Source organism: Neophocaena asiaeorientalis, unplaced genomic scaffold (assembly GCF_003031525.2).
Source record: "Neophocaena asiaeorientalis asiaeorientalis breed wild unplaced genomic scaffold, Neophocaena_asiaeorientalis_V1.1 scaffold556, whole genome shotgun sequence".
Classification (NCBI taxonomy): domain Eukaryota; kingdom Metazoa; phylum Chordata; class Mammalia; order Artiodactyla; family Phocoenidae; genus Neophocaena; species Neophocaena asiaeorientalis.
The window spans coordinates 1,035,797-1,056,697 of NW_020171832.1; the positions used below are offsets into that span (position 1 = coordinate 1,035,797).

Sequence of the window (20,901 nt, forward strand, 5' to 3'; positions counted from 1 at the left end):
GAGCTGCATAAGCTGTTTGTATATTTTGGAGATTAATCCCTTGTCACTTGCTTCATTTGCAAGTATTTTCTCCTATCCTGAGGTTTGTCTTCTTGTTTTGTTTATGGTTTCCTTTGCTGTGCAAAAGCTTTTAAGTTTAATTAGGTCCCATTTGTTTATTTTTGTTTTTATTTTCATTACTGTTGGTGGGAATGTAAACTGGTACAGCCACTATGGAGAACAGTATGGAGGTTCCTTAAAAAACTAGAGCTACCATATGATCCAGCAATCCCACTACTGGGCATCTATCTGGAGAAAACTATAATTCAAAGATACATACACCCCAATGTTCACTGCAGCACTATTTACAATAGCCAGAACATGGAAGCAACCTAAATGTCCATCAACAGAGAAATGGATAAAGAAGATGTGGTACATATATACAATGGAATATTAGCCATAAAAGAGAATGAAATAATGCCATTTGCAGCAACATGGATGGACCCAGACATTGTCATACTGAGTGAAGTAAGTCAGAAAAGAAAAACAAATATATGATATCGCTTATATGTGGAATCTAATAAAAGGCTACAAATGAACTTATTTACAAAACAGAAATAGAGTTACAGATGTAGAAATTAAACTTATGGTTACCGGGGGTAAAGGGAGGGGGAGGGGTAAATTGGGAGATTGGGGCTGACACATACACACTACCATATATAAAAGAGATAACTAATAACTAATTGCATAGCACAGGGAACTCTACTCAATACTCTGTAATGGCCTATATGGGAATAGAATCTAAAATAGAGTTGATATATAACAAATTCACTTTGCTGTACACCTGAAACTACAACAACATGGTAAATCAACTATACCTCAATAAAAATTTATAAAAAAAAAAAGAATGAGTAAAAGTAAAAAAACATAAATAAATAAATAAATACTACTACGAACAGTCCAAAAAAATTCTAATTGGGGGCCAATGAAACAAGCATCTACTGAGGTAATAGCTAAGGTGTGTTCTCACCACATTCCAATGAGAATTCAGGAGAGGGGGAGAGAGGAGGAGGGTGTTAGGAGTAGGAAAGGGAGCTGTTTGGAAAGGTAGGAAGAAACAGAGATATAACATTGGGCATGAGAGTTTCAGAAGATTTCTGAGAGACAGTACTATTTTCAGAAACTAATACTCACTTAGCCCTAAGAAGATGACAAACACCTTGGAAATACACTTATCCCTGATGGTCAATTACACACTGAGAACTTCCTGTTAAGCCTTGCCTTGAAGGGCCTTGGAGCATTACCTCTTCAATGTAGAGAGCAGAAAACCTGGATTCTAGCTTTGCCAACAATTAGCTATATATAAGTTGAGTATGGGAGACTTTTCACTGGTCTCAAAGCCAAAGCATACTCTTGTTAACTTTTCCAAAAACACATAAAGAGATTGCGCCTAGGAACATGTTGTTGATGAGTATCTTCCAAGTGTCACAGTCACAAAAGAAGAAAGATTCTCAAGTGGTCAAACCTTGATCTATGCCTCAGGTTCAAAAAATGGTAATTAATATCTGATTTTACAATATTTTAATGTTTACTTTTGGCCGGGTCATATCTGATGTTAAAAGCACTTAAAACTATCCCATTTCTCCATTCTATCTCCTGCTATGTTTTTTCTTGTTATTTGTAAAATAAGAATTTAGAGCTGGATTTGATGTAAATATAATTCAACTGCCTCATCTTACATGTTAAAAAAACACAGAAATGACCAAGTTCACACAGCTGTTTAATGGCAAGACAAAGCACTAAAGATGAATGGCCCTACCTACCTACTCTGAATGTCCTCATTCTCAAGAGCAGTGGTCCCCAACCTTTCTGGCACAAGGGACCGGTTTCGTGGAAGACAATTTTTCAGCGGACGGGCTGGGGATGGTTCAGCCGGTAATGCAAGCGATGGGAGCGATGGGGAGCGGAAGATGAAGCTTCGCTCGCTCGCCCGCCCGCCGCTCACCTCCTGCTGTGCGGCCTGGTTCCTAAACAGGCCACAGACTGGTAGCAGTCCGCGGCGCAGGGGTTGAGGACCCCTGCTCTAGAGGTTTGATTCGTTACTCAATAAAATGGGCTATCAGGGGATAAGCCCAAACATAGCAAGGAAACAAACTTTTATGATGCTTGTTTGGCTACACGCATGCACCTATCTTAGGATAAAGGAGTGGCAAAAGATGGGAAACTCGGGTAACCCTATCTTCCAGATACATCTAAAGACCTACTCTCAGCAATTATGCCAGGCTGCTACTTCTAACAGAGCTGATGATCATAGATTGGGCCACAAAGCTGGGGCAAGGTTATCTGGTTCTCAAGTTTCTTTTGTGCCCACCAATCTTAAGAATAAATGATGCTTTCACTAACCTGCCTTCCTCCTTCTATAGGTACAAAGAAACAAAATATATTTATTAGATAGAATATATTCCCAGGTAAGTGGTGAGTGTTGGGAAAGCAGTCATGAGCTGTCAAGGATAACCAATGATGAATGTTATTAGACAGGAAGCCACTGTTCTAAGCCTTGGTTAAAAATAACCATCCAGTAAGTTTATATAATTTTAGGTGCCAAAATTCACTTTAAAAAAGAATAACTGGGAAACCCTGCATTTAATTCTGAAACTCTTCAGGTAGCCATTACTAACCTGGGCTTGTTTCCTTAACTGTAAAATGGAACTGCAATCTTAACTTTTCTCAGGTCCTCAGATGAAATACTGTGAAGGTATAGAGTAATACTATATGGCACAAAGCAACAAGTTCTTTGAAAAGGAAGAGAGGGTACTAAATATTAAGAAATCTCTGAATTCTAGATTTTTTTTTTTTAGTATATCATGTCGAGAAGTGTTTTGGAGAAACCATTTTTACAGTTTTAAGAAGGATTATATAAAAGGAGTTTAGTGAACAAATATCAGGAAAACATTAAGTTAAAAAACAATTGTTTCTAACTTCAAAATTTCTCAGAGCTTTGAAAATAACGTATACCATAAATCTCCAAGATGGAAGGACAAGTGAGCAGCACTTTGCAAACTTATATGATCACCTAACCCTTTATCTCTGTGCAACAGTGTTCCACAGAATATACTTTAGGAAAAAAGTCTTCCTAGATTCCTATTATTTGCTTGAATGCAAAATCATAAGACACTTTTTCTAGAAGAGGAATTCTTTTCACTAAACACAAATGTTTATAAGCCTTTTTTAGGTTGTCTATTACAGCTCTAAAATAACATGCCTCCAAATCTGTTAAGGCCAGACCACTAATATACCCTTTTTGCAAAAAGCCATTATGAGTTCCTCATCATTAGGACAGAGAATGAACTCTTCAAGTTTTGTAGAAATCAAACACTCCTGTCTCTCAGATACAGATACCTGTTACAGCAGTCAGAAGCTCTTCCCTTGCTGGTTCAGCAACACAGTTTTCTTATACCCTGTGCCAAACAGAATGAAAGGAAGACTTCTGCCATGCGTAATTTTATTATTTACCTAACAATGAATCCCAAACAAAACTGTATACCTGATTAATACAAAAGATCTTGAAGATTAGGTAAGAGGCAGCAATCTAAGATGGAACTGGTATGAGACAAACATGGTAACATTTTTTTTTTTTTGCGGTACGCCGGCCTCTCACTGTTGTGGGCTCTCCCGTTGCGGAGCACAGGCTCCGGACGCGCAGGCTCAGCGGCCATGGCTCATGGGCCTAGCTGCTCTGTGGCATGTGGGATCCTCCCAGACCGGGGCACGAACCCATGTCCCCTGCATCGGCAGGCAGACTCTCAACCACTGCGCCACCAAGGAAGCCCCATGGTAACATTTTTAAATAGTAACATCAGCTAAAATACTGAGAGAAAAATGGCTGCAGAATTCAAACCTAGTACTATTTTTATGAATGTTATAAAAGCATCTGTTAGAAACTGGTGGCAATGGCAAACAGTCCTATACCAGTTCTTAAATCTTCTCTTACAGCTGGCAGAAAGGAGTACAAAGTTTGGCAATACTTCACACGAGCCAAGACTGGTTACAATCTTCTGAGCAGTGCATAAAAAAATGTATCTATAGATTACATCTAAGAGTTCATTTTACAACTCTTTACGAGATCACTGCAGGCATGCATTTGTAAGTTGTGGGCGTGCACGATGGTTTCTGTGATCTCAGAGCTGCTTGACCAAACAAGATTAAAATGCTTAAACTTTATCTATGCTAGACCAAAGGCAGTCTCTTCTGGGGAGAGAACAGAAACTTCCTCTACAAGGCTATGGGAGCTGGCAATAAGGCTGGGAGGATAAAGCTCCTTACCAATAAACAGGTTGACAGTATGCAACGTGGAGCATGATTTGAAAACACTTTAAACTGAGACTACTCATAGTTCCTTCCTCCCATGGCTGTGATGACATAAAATTCAAAGTACTTGAACAAATTCCTGGTGCTTTTCCATCTTAAGGTAGCTTACCATTTTAGGGCCCCAGTGTCCTGCAAAAGTGGATGGAATAGCCCACCTAAACCTTTATCTGATATGTTGACCCCTTCCCAGAACCTTTGGAGGAATGAGGTTACTTTACGGGAAACGCAGATTCTCCATAAGGAATACATACTAAGTCACATTGGCAAATAATGGTGTTTCTAACATCTCTTAGAAACTGGCAAGGGGACAGAAGTCCATTACCAGCCCCCAAACTCACCCACTCCCATACATCTTCGATGACAGAGACATCAATAGCAACAGTGAGTTTATACATAAAGAACAAGTGAGGCAGAGGTAAAGGCAAAAGCAGTGTCAGTGTCTGAGTGTAGGCAATGGTGCTCTGATTATACCCATACAAACTCTTCAGTCCCTTTTAGTTATCCCCAACTCAGCTCTTAAGCCGTAGATTTTTGCTGCAGAGAACTCAGATGTGATGTAGTTGCTCCAGTAACTGTTTTGACAGTACTGCATGTCAATACTGGGAATGGTTTCTAATCAATTTAATCTGCACACGGAACTTTAGTAGAACAAGAAGTTTATTACTCCCACTCAGTAGTTCCTGGGGGCTTTGATGTTAAGTCATACATAATTCGAGAAATACCAGGAATCTTCTTAATCTCAGTGACCATCTTTAACACCACCTGTTATAAAACAAAGATTATAAATAAAGAGCCAGGGTCCACTGTGTGTCTAACAGACTTAGAAGTCCTGCAATTGTAATTCGAAATTAAAACACAATCTATTTTTACTATCGTCCTCTCTGTATATGGGATATATTTATGATTAATTTATGTAGTGATGCTCTATAGATTTAAGTGACTTAAATTCAGTACTACTCAAAGTGCAGTCTGCAAGTCATGTTTGTTAGTGGTCCATAACAAGTGTTTAGAAGCATTTATAGCAATTTGACATTGCTGTGGCATCCAAGTATCTGATTTTACGGGTTTATGCCAATGCTTCACAAATTATCTGTGGCTTACAACGTCGAGGCCACCAAGGTGGCACATAATGCAAGGTAATAATAATCATTGCTATATGTATAGACAAGGAAGGCCTTGTCACTTGACTGGCCAGAGACTTGGCAAATGTGAGCCTAAGGGAAAACAGACTCTAAGCCGCATTCTCCAACCCAGCTATCTAGCTATATATAATCAGAGCCCTGTATTAGAGTCCTGGAACAGTGGTCCAACTAATAAAGTCTCGCTTTGACTTTCATTTGCCATTATGCAAATAGCTCCTCTGGAACACTCTAGTGGAGGGATAATAAGAAAGGAAGATGGTGATCAAAACTGCAATTGCTAATAGGCAGAGCAACAAGAAATTCATGGGTGCCTGGCCATAACGCCATCAAATCTCACCCTTATGTCTAATAAACTCTTCCTCACTCTTAGTGTTTTCTTCTCTACTTGGAGGATACTATTTATAAAGTAGAGGTTGGCAAGATTAGATGAAATGATAGATTAGAGTTGGTGATTCTCCACATAGTAATCAGACATCTGGAGTTTAATAAACTTAAGGCCTTTTTCTACTATAGTGTATTAAACAACCAATTATGTGGAGATTAAAAAGAGCCTATTTTATGAACAGAAAACCAACCTCAGAAATACCAACATTGCCATAGCCTATTCCATTCACCATTATTATAAAATGTATAAGGTATTAAAAATGTACATTAGGAAAAAAAAGTATAAGTTACCTCTACAGGGATCTCATTGCCAGGGGTTGCAGGTATACCAGTCATGAAATCACTAGTAATAAAGGTTCGAATAACCACGGATCTCTGGCATGAAGGCTGCTTCTGAAGTGGGTCCCGATCAAAATGTAAAGGTGTCAAAATCACCGGCATCTGGCTGACTTTCCCAGCATACCCTAAAGAAAGGAAGTTAACATGTAGAACCAATCACCACACCATAGAAAAGCACTCTCTGCTCAATTAAATCCCCCCAGACAGATCTAAAATCGCACACATACACACACCACTTCTTGGGACTGTCATCATGTACTGTTTTTAGCTACTCTCATAGCACTGTAAGTAAACATAATCACAAATACAAACTACAGAATTTGATGACTGCAGTGATATGTTACAGTGATGTGATATAAAGTCAATTCATTATTCATAGTAGTTATCTTCTATACTGCAGACACTGAATAAGAAAATACTGAACCACTAACCCTAGGGGAAATACAGAGTTAGGTTCCTGACCACTTTCATCAACTGATTAATACATATCCTTGCTTATGTGTGTGTCTGTTTAAAGACACCTTATGCAATATTTATTGTAGGTTCATTAGCGTTGAGCTCACAGCCAATGGCACTATAACTCATGCCTGAATGAATCTTATCTAACAAACCTATTTTCTCAGTAAGTTACATCACAGCCTTCCTGTGCTTAGGAACCTAGACAGCACCTCAGCACTATTTTAAACAGTGAAAACACCAACAAAAAGCATGAAAATGCAAAAAGACATGTCATTAAATAGACCACAAAAGGGACACTTGTTTATAGAAAGAGCTGAAACAAGAAGGCAGAGGATTGCCTTGTTCAACCTCAGCTGGGAACATATGAGTTGAGCAACTCAAATTTTTTGCCACTTTGTACATGTCCGCAAATGACCACAAAGGTGAATAAATTTTATACAGATACGGCAATGTCACAGAACTACCCAAAGAATTAAATAATAAAACTAAAAGCTGAGTCCTCCTACTAGAAATAATAATGCCATGCTTCCAAAATCTAGTTAGAGCATTCAGTGATGAACAAAATGGGCAGCTTACCAGACTCCCTGAGAATGTTATGGGCCTCAAAATCAGCTTGGCGTAAAGTACTGAGCACCCCTGTTGTCAAGAAAGTGGGAGTAACATCTGTAGGAGGTTCTTTAACTGGTGAGCCAAATATATATACAACTCTAGAAGGGGGTAGTGAAAATTATAGAGAAAATACGTTTTAGTAAGAGAAGCAAAGCACATAAAATAACATTCTTTCCATTTGTTCTTAGGCCCGTCTCTTACCCACTTCAAATCCCCAAATGGGTAGGATAGGATATAAGATTATAGAAGGGTCTCTATTCTATGAACCTTCCTCAAAGTATATTTTCTGGAATACTAGTATCTCAGAACGTGCGAAGATGTAAGTGATTATCACAATCCTCTTTCCATTTAATGTACTGGATTGAAGTGTATCCCCAAAACTTCATGTCCATCTGGATTCTGTGGGTGAAAATAGGGTCCTTGAAAAGGTAATCAAACAAAGGTCATAATGGTGTTTGGGGGGATTAATCCAATGATTGGTGGGTGTTCTTCTAAGAAGAAGGAAATCTGTAAACATAGCCACACGGAGAAAAGACAGCCATGTAAAGATGGAGACAAAGATTGGAGTTACACTGCCACAAACCAATGACTGCCAGCAAACAACAGAAACTATGAAGAGACGAGGCAGGATTTTCCCCCTAGAGCCTTCTGAGAGAGCCATGGCCCTGCTGACACCACCCTTGATTTCAGACTTATAGCCTTCAATAGCCTCCAGAACTGTGAGATAATAGGTTTCTGTTGTTTTAAGCCTTCCAGTTTGTGGAAATTTGTTACAGTAGCCCTAGGAAATTCCTGGGGAAACACCAAATTAAATAAATAGGTTTTATAACAAAACCTCAGAAACTATAGTATGTGCTAGAAACTTCCAAGATGAGACTACAGTGAATTTCCCAAACTTATTTGACTGCCAACTCAACCTTTTTTTTCTTTTTTTTACATTTTGGAAAACACTGATCCCAAAGAAAGGTTAAGAATATCACCAAAGTTAAGACTTGGTTGAAAAGGAATGACTTACTACTGCTTCAAGTAAATGTCTGTTTGAAACTTATGAAGGTATGCTGCAGATGTTAATAAAAGTAGGATTTGGAAGGTAGCTTGAGGAAATTAGGATCAAATAATTACAACAATTCAAGGGGAATCTTGCCAATGGTTTGAGGAATCTGTTCTACAACCTTCACCCAGAAAACAAGAGAGAGAAGGGGTAGGGATGAGTGCCACCTGGTTCTTTCCAATCCAACTCCAGCCAGCAGGCAACTGTCCCTTTTCCTTAGCCCTTCTGTCTTTAGCAGAGAAAATAAATCTCCCCTGCAATTACCATGGTGAAGTTTAATAATACTTTTTTCTTAATAGGTACTTAAAATAAAACATATGGAAGAAAAAAGCATCAGATTAAAACCACCACTACCACCAAATACTTCATTGCCTCCTTCCAAACATACTGTCACAAGAAGGGTTTTGTTCCATGCATAGAAAGTAAGCCACACTTCTTCTAAACAAAATAGTTCCTAGAGCTCATAAACAATCCTTAGAGGAAAAAAGCAACTATGCAAGAGAATGCCATGAACTTGCTCCTTTTTCTTTTATTTCGTTCAAACAAGAGTGATCATAGAATGTACAGGGATAGGTAACCTTCCAGTAAAACTGGAACCGTTCCTCTCTATATAAAGGTTCCAGCATGCAAATTAGGGGGGAAAGACTGGTAAAAATGGAAAGCTTTTTTTTTTTCTTTCTTTTTTTAAATTCCAATTCCCAAAAAAAGACCCTGGCAAAGAAATCAAAAATTCACCAACACCCTTTAAGGACTTGCTAGGTTCATATTTAAAATCTAGTTTTTTGTTTATTGGTTGTTAGACTTTATTTTTTTCCTTTTTTGAGGAGGGAGGAAGGGTTAATGGAGGGAGAGACAAATGGGGAAAAAAGAAAAGACAGGCAGAGAAACCAGACTATAAAAGGACCGAGATAAAGTTTAAACAAGGGTGAGTGCTCTTCGGCAAAAGAAAAGGACAAAGAGACAGATGAAACAAGAATGTTGTGAAATGAAAAACATATTAATTATGTAGTAAAAGCCGTGGAGCCAAACTTAGTGAAAGGGAATTTTCTGTATGACCTATGAAGTTTATTTAGGTATTAGCATGTTTCAGAAGATGAATTATGAACCATTATTTTAACCAAGACAATTATCTCCATTCAAAACAGGCAATTACAAATTTACCATTATTTATTAATAATTCACCCTTTCAGTGTGTTAAAGGTGCTTCTGTATTTGGGGGCCTTCGGTTCATCTATGCAAGCCTTTTAAAGGACATGTTCCCATCAGTAAAAATGTGATTTCCCTTTGACTTCTTGTCTTGAAGGCCATACCAGCCTACAAATACTAGCCACACCAGTATAGAAATATACATACCCTGCTAAGTAAACACCAACAAGTAGGTTTATACTTTCTGTAGCTAATTTGAGTAAACTGAAATCTCAAGAAATTCTTTTTGGTTGTTAACTGCCTAAAACCCATGAAGAAAACAGAAAAGAGTGAAACACTGTAAAATAAGATTTAATTAGCAATCTGGTACTAAATGAGTAAGACTTTTGAACTTATAACAGACAATGCTCAGTATTACATAAAGATTATATCAATAAATCAGTTATTGATATATACAACATAAGAAATTAATGTGTAAATTAAAGGAAAACTGGATCTGAAAAACTAAATTCAAATTTTTTTAAACACTTAACGCTGTTACTTTGACGATATCTGGCATATGTCTCTTTCGATTTACTCTGGAATTATTATTAAATTGACTAAGTCCCTAACAGTAATTCTATAACCTGTACAATTCTTTCAATCCTTCTGGAATAAAACATCTAATCATAAAACAAGTAGTGTAAATTGCTAATTGGGAAGACATGTTTTTAAAGCTGTCTTTAGTATTTCATATTACAATTAAAAACCTTCCTATTTCTCAAGCAAAAAATATTTTAATAAGCAGATGATTGCACTGTAATGAAGGAACAAAGTACAAGGTATTATTAAATATCTGCTGGATTATGACCTAAGCACATACCTGTATCTACACTTGAGCCACTGATCTTTCAACATGGGAAGACCTTAAAAAAAAACACATCCTTCCATTACATTTCACCCCACCACCACCTGCAGAACACACCTGTTAATGTTGTGACACATGCGAGGTATAAGTCTAGCCAGGAAAATAAGAGATTCCCAGTCAGGCTCACCCTTACTGGAGATTCCACACACATAACTATAAGAACGACAGTCACCCTGAAAATAAAAATACAATTGATAATTTTAATGATTTTACAGAATTCAAAAGATGGACTGGAAAATATTTCATGCATGATGACACCATTAATAGCAATTTTTTAAACAAAAATATGCTTGACTATAAGTATATATGGATAGTTTGCTAATGATATAAACAAATCCTAAATTAAAATCCCCTATTTAACAGTTTTTTGTATTATTTATTTATTCATTATTTTTGGCTGCATCGGGTCTTAGTTGAGGCATGTGGGATCTTTCACTGCAGCGCATGGGCTCTTCATTGTGCTGTGCGGGTTTTGTCTTCTCTAGTTGTGGCGTGCAGGCTCCAGGGCCCGTGAGCTCTGTAGCTGTGGTGTGCAGGTTCCAGAGCACGTGGGCTCTGTAGTTTGTGGCACGCGGGCTCTCTAGTTGAGGCGCACAAGCTCAGCAGTGTGGGCTTAGTTGCCCCGCATCATGTGGGATCTTAGTTCCCTGACCAGGGATCGAACCCGTGTCCCCTACACTGGAAGGCGGACTCCTTACCACTGGACCACCAGGGAAGTCCCTAACATCCCCTGTTAAATTCTACCTAAATGTCAGCTCAGACATTAAAAAGAAGTGTCACGGTAATTTCAATAATTTATTCAACATACACCAGAGATCCACTGGGATTTCATTCCAAATACCTGCCGAACTACAGATAGCCAGCACATTTAATTTGGCAGACAAGATCTGCCAAATCCTTTAGATGGACAAAGGATTCTCAAGTCAGATATAAAAATAATTTATTCCTTTATAATAAGAAAGTTAATTTTAAAATAAGTGAATAAAATTGATAATATTGATTCCCTTTTCCTCTGTCCTGTTTAATCCAAGTCATTTACTTAAAAAAAAATTTAAACTGAAAAGCAACTTAAAAGTAAGATTCATTAGATAACTACCTAATACACAGTAAACTTAAGAATTCAGACTATTTGACTGCTAATATAATAGTATTTATCAAAGTTTAAAATGTACATGCTCTTTAATCCTGAAAATATTACTGAAATACATGAATAACTGCTTGGAAAAATAAGATACTACTTGCTGAAATGCCTATAATAGTGACAAAGTGAAAATGGTTTAAATGTCCATTGGTAGGGGAATGATTAAATAAATTATGGTATAATCATACATGGAATATAAGGCAGCAGTTAAGAATAAGAATCTACTTGCAATGGCATGAAAAGAAGTTAATGATGTTCAGTTAAAAGAAAAAGGTGATGAAAAAGTTGTCAATGATTCCCTTTCATTTTCTTTCTAAATGGTTCTGGAGGGAACATTTAACTGGAGAGCAGAAATAGGGAGAATTACTTTTTAAATGTACTGTACATTTTTTTTTTTTACAAATGCAGTTTATTTTGGTATTTAGAAAATAAACTTCATTGCTATACTAACCATGAATTATGATTTTTATCTGGACTTCTAAGAGTCTCAGCTTCAAAGGCCTAAGAGACTAGATAAAGTTAAGATAACCAACAACAAAAGAAACTTCTATTTTGATGGGAAAAATAGTAGAGCCTGAATAAGTTTCATTTTTTTAAATTGAAGTGTAATTATTACAATGTTGTATTAGTTTCAAGTGTACAGCAAAGTGATTCACTTATATATATATATATATATATATATATATAAAACTCTTTTTCAGATTCTTTTCCATTACAGGTTATAGTTCCCTGTACTATACAGTTGTTTACCTATTTCATATATAATAGTGTATATATATGTTAATCATATTTTTTAAAAAAGAAATCACTCATCCAACAAATTATATTTATTTATTTATCCATAGCATTACCTACGAACTTATCAAAAACGGGGAATGGGGAACTAGTTCAACTCCCTGCCTAGCAGGAGTTAGCATACAGAGCTGGAAGTTTTCTATAATAGATCTACTTAGGACTGGAAAAAACAAAAACAAAAACAAAAAAAACCACTTGTCTGCTCTTCTATTTTTATATAGTAGGGTAATATCTGGCTGAAATATCAAACGATGAGTTTCAAAATGAATCTATATATGATGAGATAATCCATACACCATTGAAAGAAAATTATTCCTACAATTCCAGGAATGGTTATTTCAACATGATTTAAAAACAATATAAGTAGCTTTCACATAGGGCCTTTAAAAAGAGGGAGAAGAGGGGAAATAGCTGGCCCTATCATTTCCATGAACTAAAATATTTTAGTTTAATTTTAAAGTAACGATGAATTTTTATTGTCTCATTTACAAACAGAGCTACATGAATTCAGGAGAAAGAGGAATTTAAAAGGATGGCTCAGATTCACATATTTATGGAAAAGTATATATTAAGTTTTAGATGAACAATCTCTAAAATGTATTTAATTTCTTCCCATGCATAATTCTACTATAAGAGAACATTATAAACACATTAACCCACTTAACTGGCACTTGCACCATTTTGAGTTGAATTATTGACACCTTTTCTAGTTTTCATTTAACTTCAAATGCTAAATCACAGAAAAGAAACCTTCCTCTTCCCTAGATTCCCAAGCTTTCTTCCCCCCAGAAACTCACCCGATGATCATATAAATAAAGAATTTAATATAATCTATGAATAGCATTTCAAAAATGAGAACTATATTACAGTCACATGCTTTTACAATTGGAAAGACAGAACATACTGAAAATGTTAGTTGTACATTATCACAGCTAAGAGAGAGAGAGGGAGAGATGGGACATGTTGAAGAGGCAGAGGACACTGGTTTAAGGTATACACAAGCTGAGAACAATGGGTAAATGGTGTAACATGTACATCTGGGGGCCTTCTTGCAGTTAGAGACTTCTAAAGCCACAGAATATTTCACATCAAGAAGGATAAACGAGGACATGACCTCTCGGTACCTGTTCTTCAAGGCAGAAGCAAGCAAGCCAATCCTATAGCAAATCATTCTTTGAATTTTTTTTTACTTTTGTTACAGATGACAGGTATTTCAAGTCTATAAAATCTCAGCCTGAATATTTAGTTCCTATTACCTTATTCACTTCATAAACATTCTATAAAATATTGCCTTTTTACATTTTTAAACTTGGTGTATATACTTTTGTATTTCATTTTCCTAAGACATTCCTATTTCAATATTAGCAAAAAGAGCAGCAGAAAGTTATGTCACAGGTCAATGAAGTCACACAACTCACCTGCACACCCACAGTTTTAATTGGTAGCAGGAAGGCATTCAGTGAATGCAGACTTGTAATTTGCATCAGCTTCTCCTGATCCTCTTCTGTTGTGCAGGCTTTGACTCTCTGTAATAGTGTATGTGGCTAGGAAAACCAAAGACACACTCCTCAGGGTTTCAAGAAATAACAGCATTCACTCTTTTGGTACATTTTACTATCTTATGTATCTACACTTTCTGGTTTATAGCAATAGATTCTATTTGGTATTTCTCTCTGACTTGTGCGTGCTATGCAGTGTGTCAGAATTTCATTTCTGAGCGCCAGGGCTATGAGAAGTTAAATATCAGGACAAGAAACACAGATTAGATTTACATACATGGAGGCTTTAATCCTCTGTCAACAGCAAGGGACACCTCACGTGAGTCAAACCTTCTCCTTATCTCTAAGGAAACTTTTTGCCATAAAGTCAACTTTGTCTGAAATTAATATATCTCTACCTACTTCCTTTTTTTTGGTTTATTTGCCTGGTGTATGTTTTTCTGTTCTTTTACCTTCCCTCTTCCTATCCCTAGGTAAACAGACTATAGATAGATTTTATTCCTCAATCTAGTTTGACAATTATGTCCTAAGTAAAGATGTTAATCCTTTTAATTGTGGGTTAATAATATGGTTGAATTCCATCCTACCATTTAATTCAGTAGTTTCTATTTGCCCCACTTTTTATATTTCTTTCTCCTTTTTTATATTCCTCTGAACTGATGATTTCTCCCAGCTCATTTATTTCCCCTTTACTAGTTGTGAAGTTAAACCCTCTATTTTTATTCTTTATCATTTCCCCTTAAGTAGGGATATTTAACAAAAGAGAATCACCTCTGCCCATCTGGCAAAAAATACAAAGATCTTTGAATGCTTTAACTCCAATTGATCCCCCTGTGGCTTCTATGCTATTTTAGCTATATAATGTTATACTATTTTTTTTAAATAAACACCAAAATTTAGATCAGTTTATACAGTCCATGTCTGTTTAATTTTATCCATTTACCATTTTATTTGCTTACCAGTCCCTGTATCTCAGACCTTTCAACTGGCATCCTTTTGCCTCTCCTCAAGTCATTTCTTTAAAACAGTGGTTCTCAACCTTAGCTATACATTCAAATTTCTTAGTATGCTCAGGTCCCATCCCACATCAATTAAATAAATTCTAGGGAGAAGGGGCCCAAGCATAGAATACTTCAAAAGCTCCCCCTGTTGAATCTAATACACAGCCAAGGTTGAGAACCACTGCCTTTATAGTTCCTTAAGTAACAGACTGTTGGTAGTAAATTCTGTTTATGTGAAAATGTCTTTATTTTGCCCTAGTTCTTTGAGACAGTTTATCTATTCACTATTGTTCACAATTATTTTCTCTTGGTACTTTGAATTCTTCCTGCTTTTAACTACTGCTTCCAGTAATAGCCTTTCCTTTATGCAGCAATCAATCTTTTCTTTGCAGCTGCTTTGTCTTTGGTAGCCTGTAGCTTCCATAGTTATGCCTATTAGGTGTCAAATTCTTCTCCTTTATCCTGATTGGGATGTTATTATGCTTCCTGAATCTGAGGCATGGTATCTTTCACCAGTGTGGAGGAATTTCAATACTTTTGTCTATTATCTCCTTCTGGATATACATTAAAGTTGACATTCTCATTCTACATTAACCTCTATGAACCATATTTTGTCTTTGATGCTTTGTTCCAATTTCTGGATAAGTTAACATCAATCTTCACTAATTCTCTCTTTAGCTCTTTTTAATTTTATTTTCATTTCTAGAACGTAATTTTTTTTCAAAGCTCCCCAGTCACTTTTTATAGTCTCTTATATACCTTATTCTTATTAAAAATTGCTTCTTTTAATTCTCAGTACTTTTAAATGTTGCCTATGTGCTAATTCCAGTATCTGAAGTGCTTGAGGGTCTTCTACTAGTTGTTTCCACTAGCTCTCATTCATGGTGCCTTACTTTTATATCTATTTTATAGTTTTTTATTGTAAGCTCATATTTGTTGAAACTCTATTTATGGGAATTATTTGAGGCCTGGTTGAAGAGACTCCAAAGAGAATTTACATTGCTTTTTGTCTGACAACTGGAAGCACTACCAACCAAAGCCCACTTTAACACATTATAAATTTAGGCACCAAATATACAGAAGAACTGGAGACATTTCCATCATCCTCAATTTAGAACTAAAATGATCTCCCTTGCCTTCTTGCAATAAATATGAAAGGGTATTTTAAAATACTTTGTATCTAGTATTTTCAGGGATTCAAGGTATCCAATCTGTTAAAATATATGGAATGGCTGAAAAGAGAAGTCTGCATTTAAGAGTGTCTGTAGAATACTTTCTTCATAGTCATTTCCAAAGGTTAAATTACCCTGAAGTTTCAAATAATGAAACCCTAATCAATTTTATTATAAAGACTGGAGTACAGCAAGAATCCATTCAATTCCTTGCACCAATTAGCTATGTCTGCTTAAAGCTCCTATAATAAACAAATTCAACGCAAATTATTACCTTTTTAACGCTTGCAGAAAAATCAGCTACTATTTTCAAAATATTGTTGGTTTCAGGAAAATCCTTACAGATATAAGGTTCCTCAGCACATATTACTCTGATTGCCAGGCCTGGACCTAAAGAGAAGAGTAATAATGGTATTTAATATAAATGTTATGTTTAATATAAAATTTTAAATAAAAAAAGGTCACTATTCCCAAAATATAAAACACCCCTGCCATTGTATTTTAACCAGTTTTATTGAAATATAACTGACATATACAATTTAGGTTTTTTAAAGTGTTTAATATGAAATGCAGCTATTAGTTTCCCATCCAACTCATCATTTTTAGAATGCTTCAGTTCTGTTCACATCAATGATATACACCTCTTATTTTAATAGTCCCTGTATTAAGAATCTCAAAATTCTCCAATAAATATTTTAAATTCACAATATACATGCCAATCTATTTAAAATTACTTTCATACACAATCCTTTGCCAACACACGTTAGGGACTGAACGTCTCAAATTACTACAGTTGAAGTTCGTAATATAAACAAGTGCTAATCTCCATATGGGCTATACCTTTGCAACACTGTTTATGGAGGCAATACAGTAGTTAAGAGTAACAAACTCTGAGAAGAGCTTATTGGGGCTAGAATCCTGGTTCCAAACCCAACCTGCATAACTTTTGGCAAACTAGCCTCTGTCCCAAAATTCTCTCAGCTGGACAACAGGATCATAATAGTTTCTATTGTGAGGATCAAATAAGACAACATGTGTAAAATACTGTATTAGCAGAATGCCTAGCACATACTAGTACTCAAGAAATGTTAACTATTCCTATGCTTTTTCATTTAATTAGACCAATCCCTCAACTCATCACCCAATGACTACTGTAGAGACCTAGAAACTGAGGTATAAGATTTGCCAAGCTCAAGAACTCATAACAAAAATAGGTTAAGACTCACAGTCCTAACTTTAACAAATACCACCTCTAATTAATTTTATTTTATGACAGCAAATAACTATTTAAAAACTGAATATTTTCATTTGGTCATGAATTAAATACATACAGCACTGTGCAAAGAAATGGTTCAACCATTCAGACAAGTTAGGGGATAAGGATGTCAGAGAACTGAGTTTTAACCCTGGGGAATACATCATGGTATAGTAGAAAGAACATATAAACCCAATTTCTAACACTAAGAATTATGTGGCAATGTTATTAAAATATCTCTTGGCTTTCTCATCTGATGGCAACATTACATGACAATCTGTTTACACAAAGATAATGTAATATATAAATATATATACAATAAAAATGAGTATTTAATAAAATGAAATATGTACAGTAGGCACTAAAAAGAATATTTATTCCCTATCCATCCTTTCCTTTCTTTAAAGTTACATATTCCCTAAGATGATAAATTACTTCAAAACCTGTCTGAATTGATTTTTGTTCAACATGAAGGCATAGTAACAAATCAAACAAAATTCTATTTTTTACCTGGGAATGGATGCCTGGAAACTAACTCTTCTGGAAGTCCAAGTTCTCTGCCTAAGGTTCTTACTTCATCTTTATGAAAATCTTTCAAAGGTTCTATGACTTTTCCCTACAGGGAATAAAAACGCCAATTAATACAAATTAGTAACCAAAATGACATGGAAAACAAAGAGTAACAAATTATTGGCTTTTCCTGTTGTCTTTTACCTTTAAAAATCAGTTTTTAAAACTTCATCTTTTAAAGTATTTCTCCCTATGTGCTTATAAGAAATTAGATATTTTAGTGATCTTCATATTTCTCTTTGAAACCCATTTTAAACGTAAACCTCTTAAATAGAAATAAATGAGAACAAACCTACCCACCAATCTCTGATTTACAAGGAAATCAGAAAATATACTAGTGTTTAAAAATTAAAACTCTCCAAATGATACCATCAAAAAAATGAAAAGACAACCTACAGAAGGCAAATCATATATCTAATAAAGGGCTGTAACAAGACTATATAAAGAACACATACAATTCAATAATAAAAAGATAAACAAGCCAAGTTAAAAATGGGCAAAAGATCCGAATAGATATTTCTCCAAAGGTGACATATAAGTAGCCAATAAGCACATAAAAGATGATTGACATTAGCTATTTGGGAAATGCAAATCAGAACCACAATGAGATACCTACCACTTCTCACCCACTAGGATGCCTAAAATAATAAAAAGGTACAGGTAATTCACACTCATTAGGATGGCTAATTAAAAAAAAAAAAAAAAAAAAAAACCAGAAGAGAACAAGTGTTGGGCAAGGTATGGAGAAATTGGAAGCTTTGTGCACTGTTGGTGGGACTGTAATATAGTATAGCTGCTAAGGAAACATTAAGGAAGTCCCTCAAAAAATTGAAAATAAAACTACCATAAGATTCAGAAATCCCACTTCCTGGTACATATCCAAAAGAACTGAAAGCAGGGGCTCCAAGAGGAATCTGTAAACCCCTGTTCATAGCAGCACAATTCACAACAACAAGAAAGTGGAAGCAATCCAAATGTCCATTGGTAGATAAATAAATTAACTATATATATATATATACACACACACACACACACACACACACACACACACACATACAACAGAATATTATTCAGCTTAAAAAGGAAATCCTATCACATGCTACAATATGGATGAATCTTGAGGACTTATACTAAGTGAAATAAGCCAGTCACAAAAAAACAAATGCTGTATGATTTCACTTATGAGGTATTTAAAGTAGTCAAATTCATTGAAACAGAAATTAGAATGGTAGGTTACCAGGGGTTAGGGAGAGGGAGAAAAGGGTAGCTGTTGCTCAACAGGTATAGAGTTTCAGTTTTGAAAAATGAAAAAGTTACAGAGATCTGTTTCACAACAATACAAATACACTTGACACCACTGAACTATACACTTAAAAATGGTTAAGGGAGGGAGGTTTTATGCGAAAGTTCTCATAAGCTTTTACCTCCTCTCTCAACTTTCTGATAAGCTCTGTGTCGTTATGATGGGTTTTGATGAGTTCAGCTTTGCCACTTGCAACAAGGGATGCACTTTCAATTAGATCAGGCCGTAAAGTACCTTGGGCAAGGAAAACCTCCTCTGGTTTCAGGTTCATTTCTCCAATTACTTCATTGGCAATCTACAAACAACAGGAGTAAAACAGCCTTTTAAGAGATGAACTCTTCTAAAAGACAGCAAAATTTTATATTTTCAGCTAAATTTCTTAAAGAGTCTTTTTGCAATATTGACCAGGAGATGAAATCTACCGTGCTCCAAAATAAACTCCTTTAAGAACACATGCTTATAAAAAGAAACGAAATTGAGTTATTTGTAGTGAGGTGGATGAACCTATAGCCTGTCATACACAGTGAAGTAAGTCAGAAAGAGAAAAACAAATACTGTATGCTAACACATATATATGGAATCTAAAAAAAATTGGTTCTGATGAAACTAGGGGCAGGATAGGAATAAAGATGCAGACGTAGACAATGGACTTGAGGACACGGGGAGGGGGAAGGGTAAGCTGGGACAAAGTGAGAGAGTGGCATGGACATATATACACTACCAAATGTAAAATAGATAGCTAGTGGAAAGCAGCTGCATAGCACAGGGAGATCAGCTGTGTGCTTTGTGACCACCTAGAGGGGTGGGATAGGGAGGGTGGGAATGAGACTTAAGAGGGAGGGGATATGGGGAACATATGTATACATATAGATGATTCACGTTGTTATACAGCAGAAACTAACACAACATTGTAAAGCAATTATACTCCAATAAAGATGTAAAAAAACAGAGAGACAAAATATTAGCAATAAAAAAGTAAAAAAAAAAGCACATTGTCAATGTCAACCAACTATACATTAATAAAATTTTTTAAAAAGTCAAAAAAACCCTCAAAACACATGCTTAATGTGATTCAAAAAGGTATATGAATATTCCCATCAAAAGCCTAAAAAAATCTAGCCACTGAAATACCCAAAGAACTAAAATCTAATATCAACTGAAAATATCTATTCTTAAGCAGTGAAAACAACAAACTGAAAACATAAGTACATATGTTTTTTAAAAACATAAAACAGTTTTTACTAAGTCAGTATAATAGCAATATATCGGAAAACTCTTAGCCAACAAAAGAATCAAAATTAGTCACAAAATTTGGTTATTTGGTATAATGATAAGGAAAAAAATACTAAAATTCACATCGAAAATAGTACACATTGAGGATATTAAAAAGGTACCTTAACAAAAGTATCCCCAATTATTTTTCTTTTCTCCTCAGGACTCGTAGTCATATTTAAGGTTTTGCTAATTCTCTTTCGTGGAGTTCTGTCTTCATCTGATATTGGTAGAGTTGTTGTTCCATTGTAGAAAGAATGAGCAGCATTTATCACTGGGTAAGAGGAGAGAAGCATGTTTTAAACTAACATGATATTTGAAAATCATAAATGATAGGTCAAACTACAAACAGAAAACCCAGATGGATCCTCTGATCTCCTGTAATTTGCCTGCATATTCTAGGACTACCAGTAAACTATGACTGACAGAGTCCATACACAGGCACTCACTGAATCTTGTTCCATTAAGAATCGTGTGGCAAAAAAAAAAAAAAAAAAAAAAAAAAAAAA

The 20,901-nt window shown here is 35.6% G+C and overlaps 1 protein-coding gene across 2 annotated transcripts in view; it reads right to left on the reverse strand.

The window, feature by feature from the left end:
• Positions 1-4,986: 4,986 nt before the first annotated feature.
• The window catches only part of GMPS (guanosine monophosphate synthase), a 98,592-nt gene continuing 82,677 nt past the window's right edge, over positions 4,987-20,901 (reverse strand). For both annotated transcript variants that reach the window (XM_024741275.1, XM_024741280.1), the window contains 9 exons: positions 20,515-20,666; positions 19,242-19,415; positions 17,758-17,863; positions 16,267-16,382; positions 13,739-13,864; positions 10,442-10,557; positions 7,248-7,378; positions 6,165-6,337; positions 4,987-5,109 (listed from right to left, as the gene is read on the reverse strand). In XM_024741275.1, the coding sequence (XP_024597043.1) occupies positions 5,008-5,109; positions 6,165-6,337; positions 7,248-7,378; positions 10,442-10,557; positions 13,739-13,864; positions 16,267-16,382; positions 17,758-17,863; positions 19,242-19,415; positions 20,515-20,666 (1,196 nt within the window). In that variant the 3' untranslated portion in view covers positions 4,987-5,007. The remainder of the gene's footprint in view (positions 5,110-6,164; positions 6,338-7,247; positions 7,379-10,441; positions 10,558-13,738; positions 13,865-16,266; positions 16,383-17,757; positions 17,864-19,241; positions 19,416-20,514; positions 20,667-20,901) is intronic.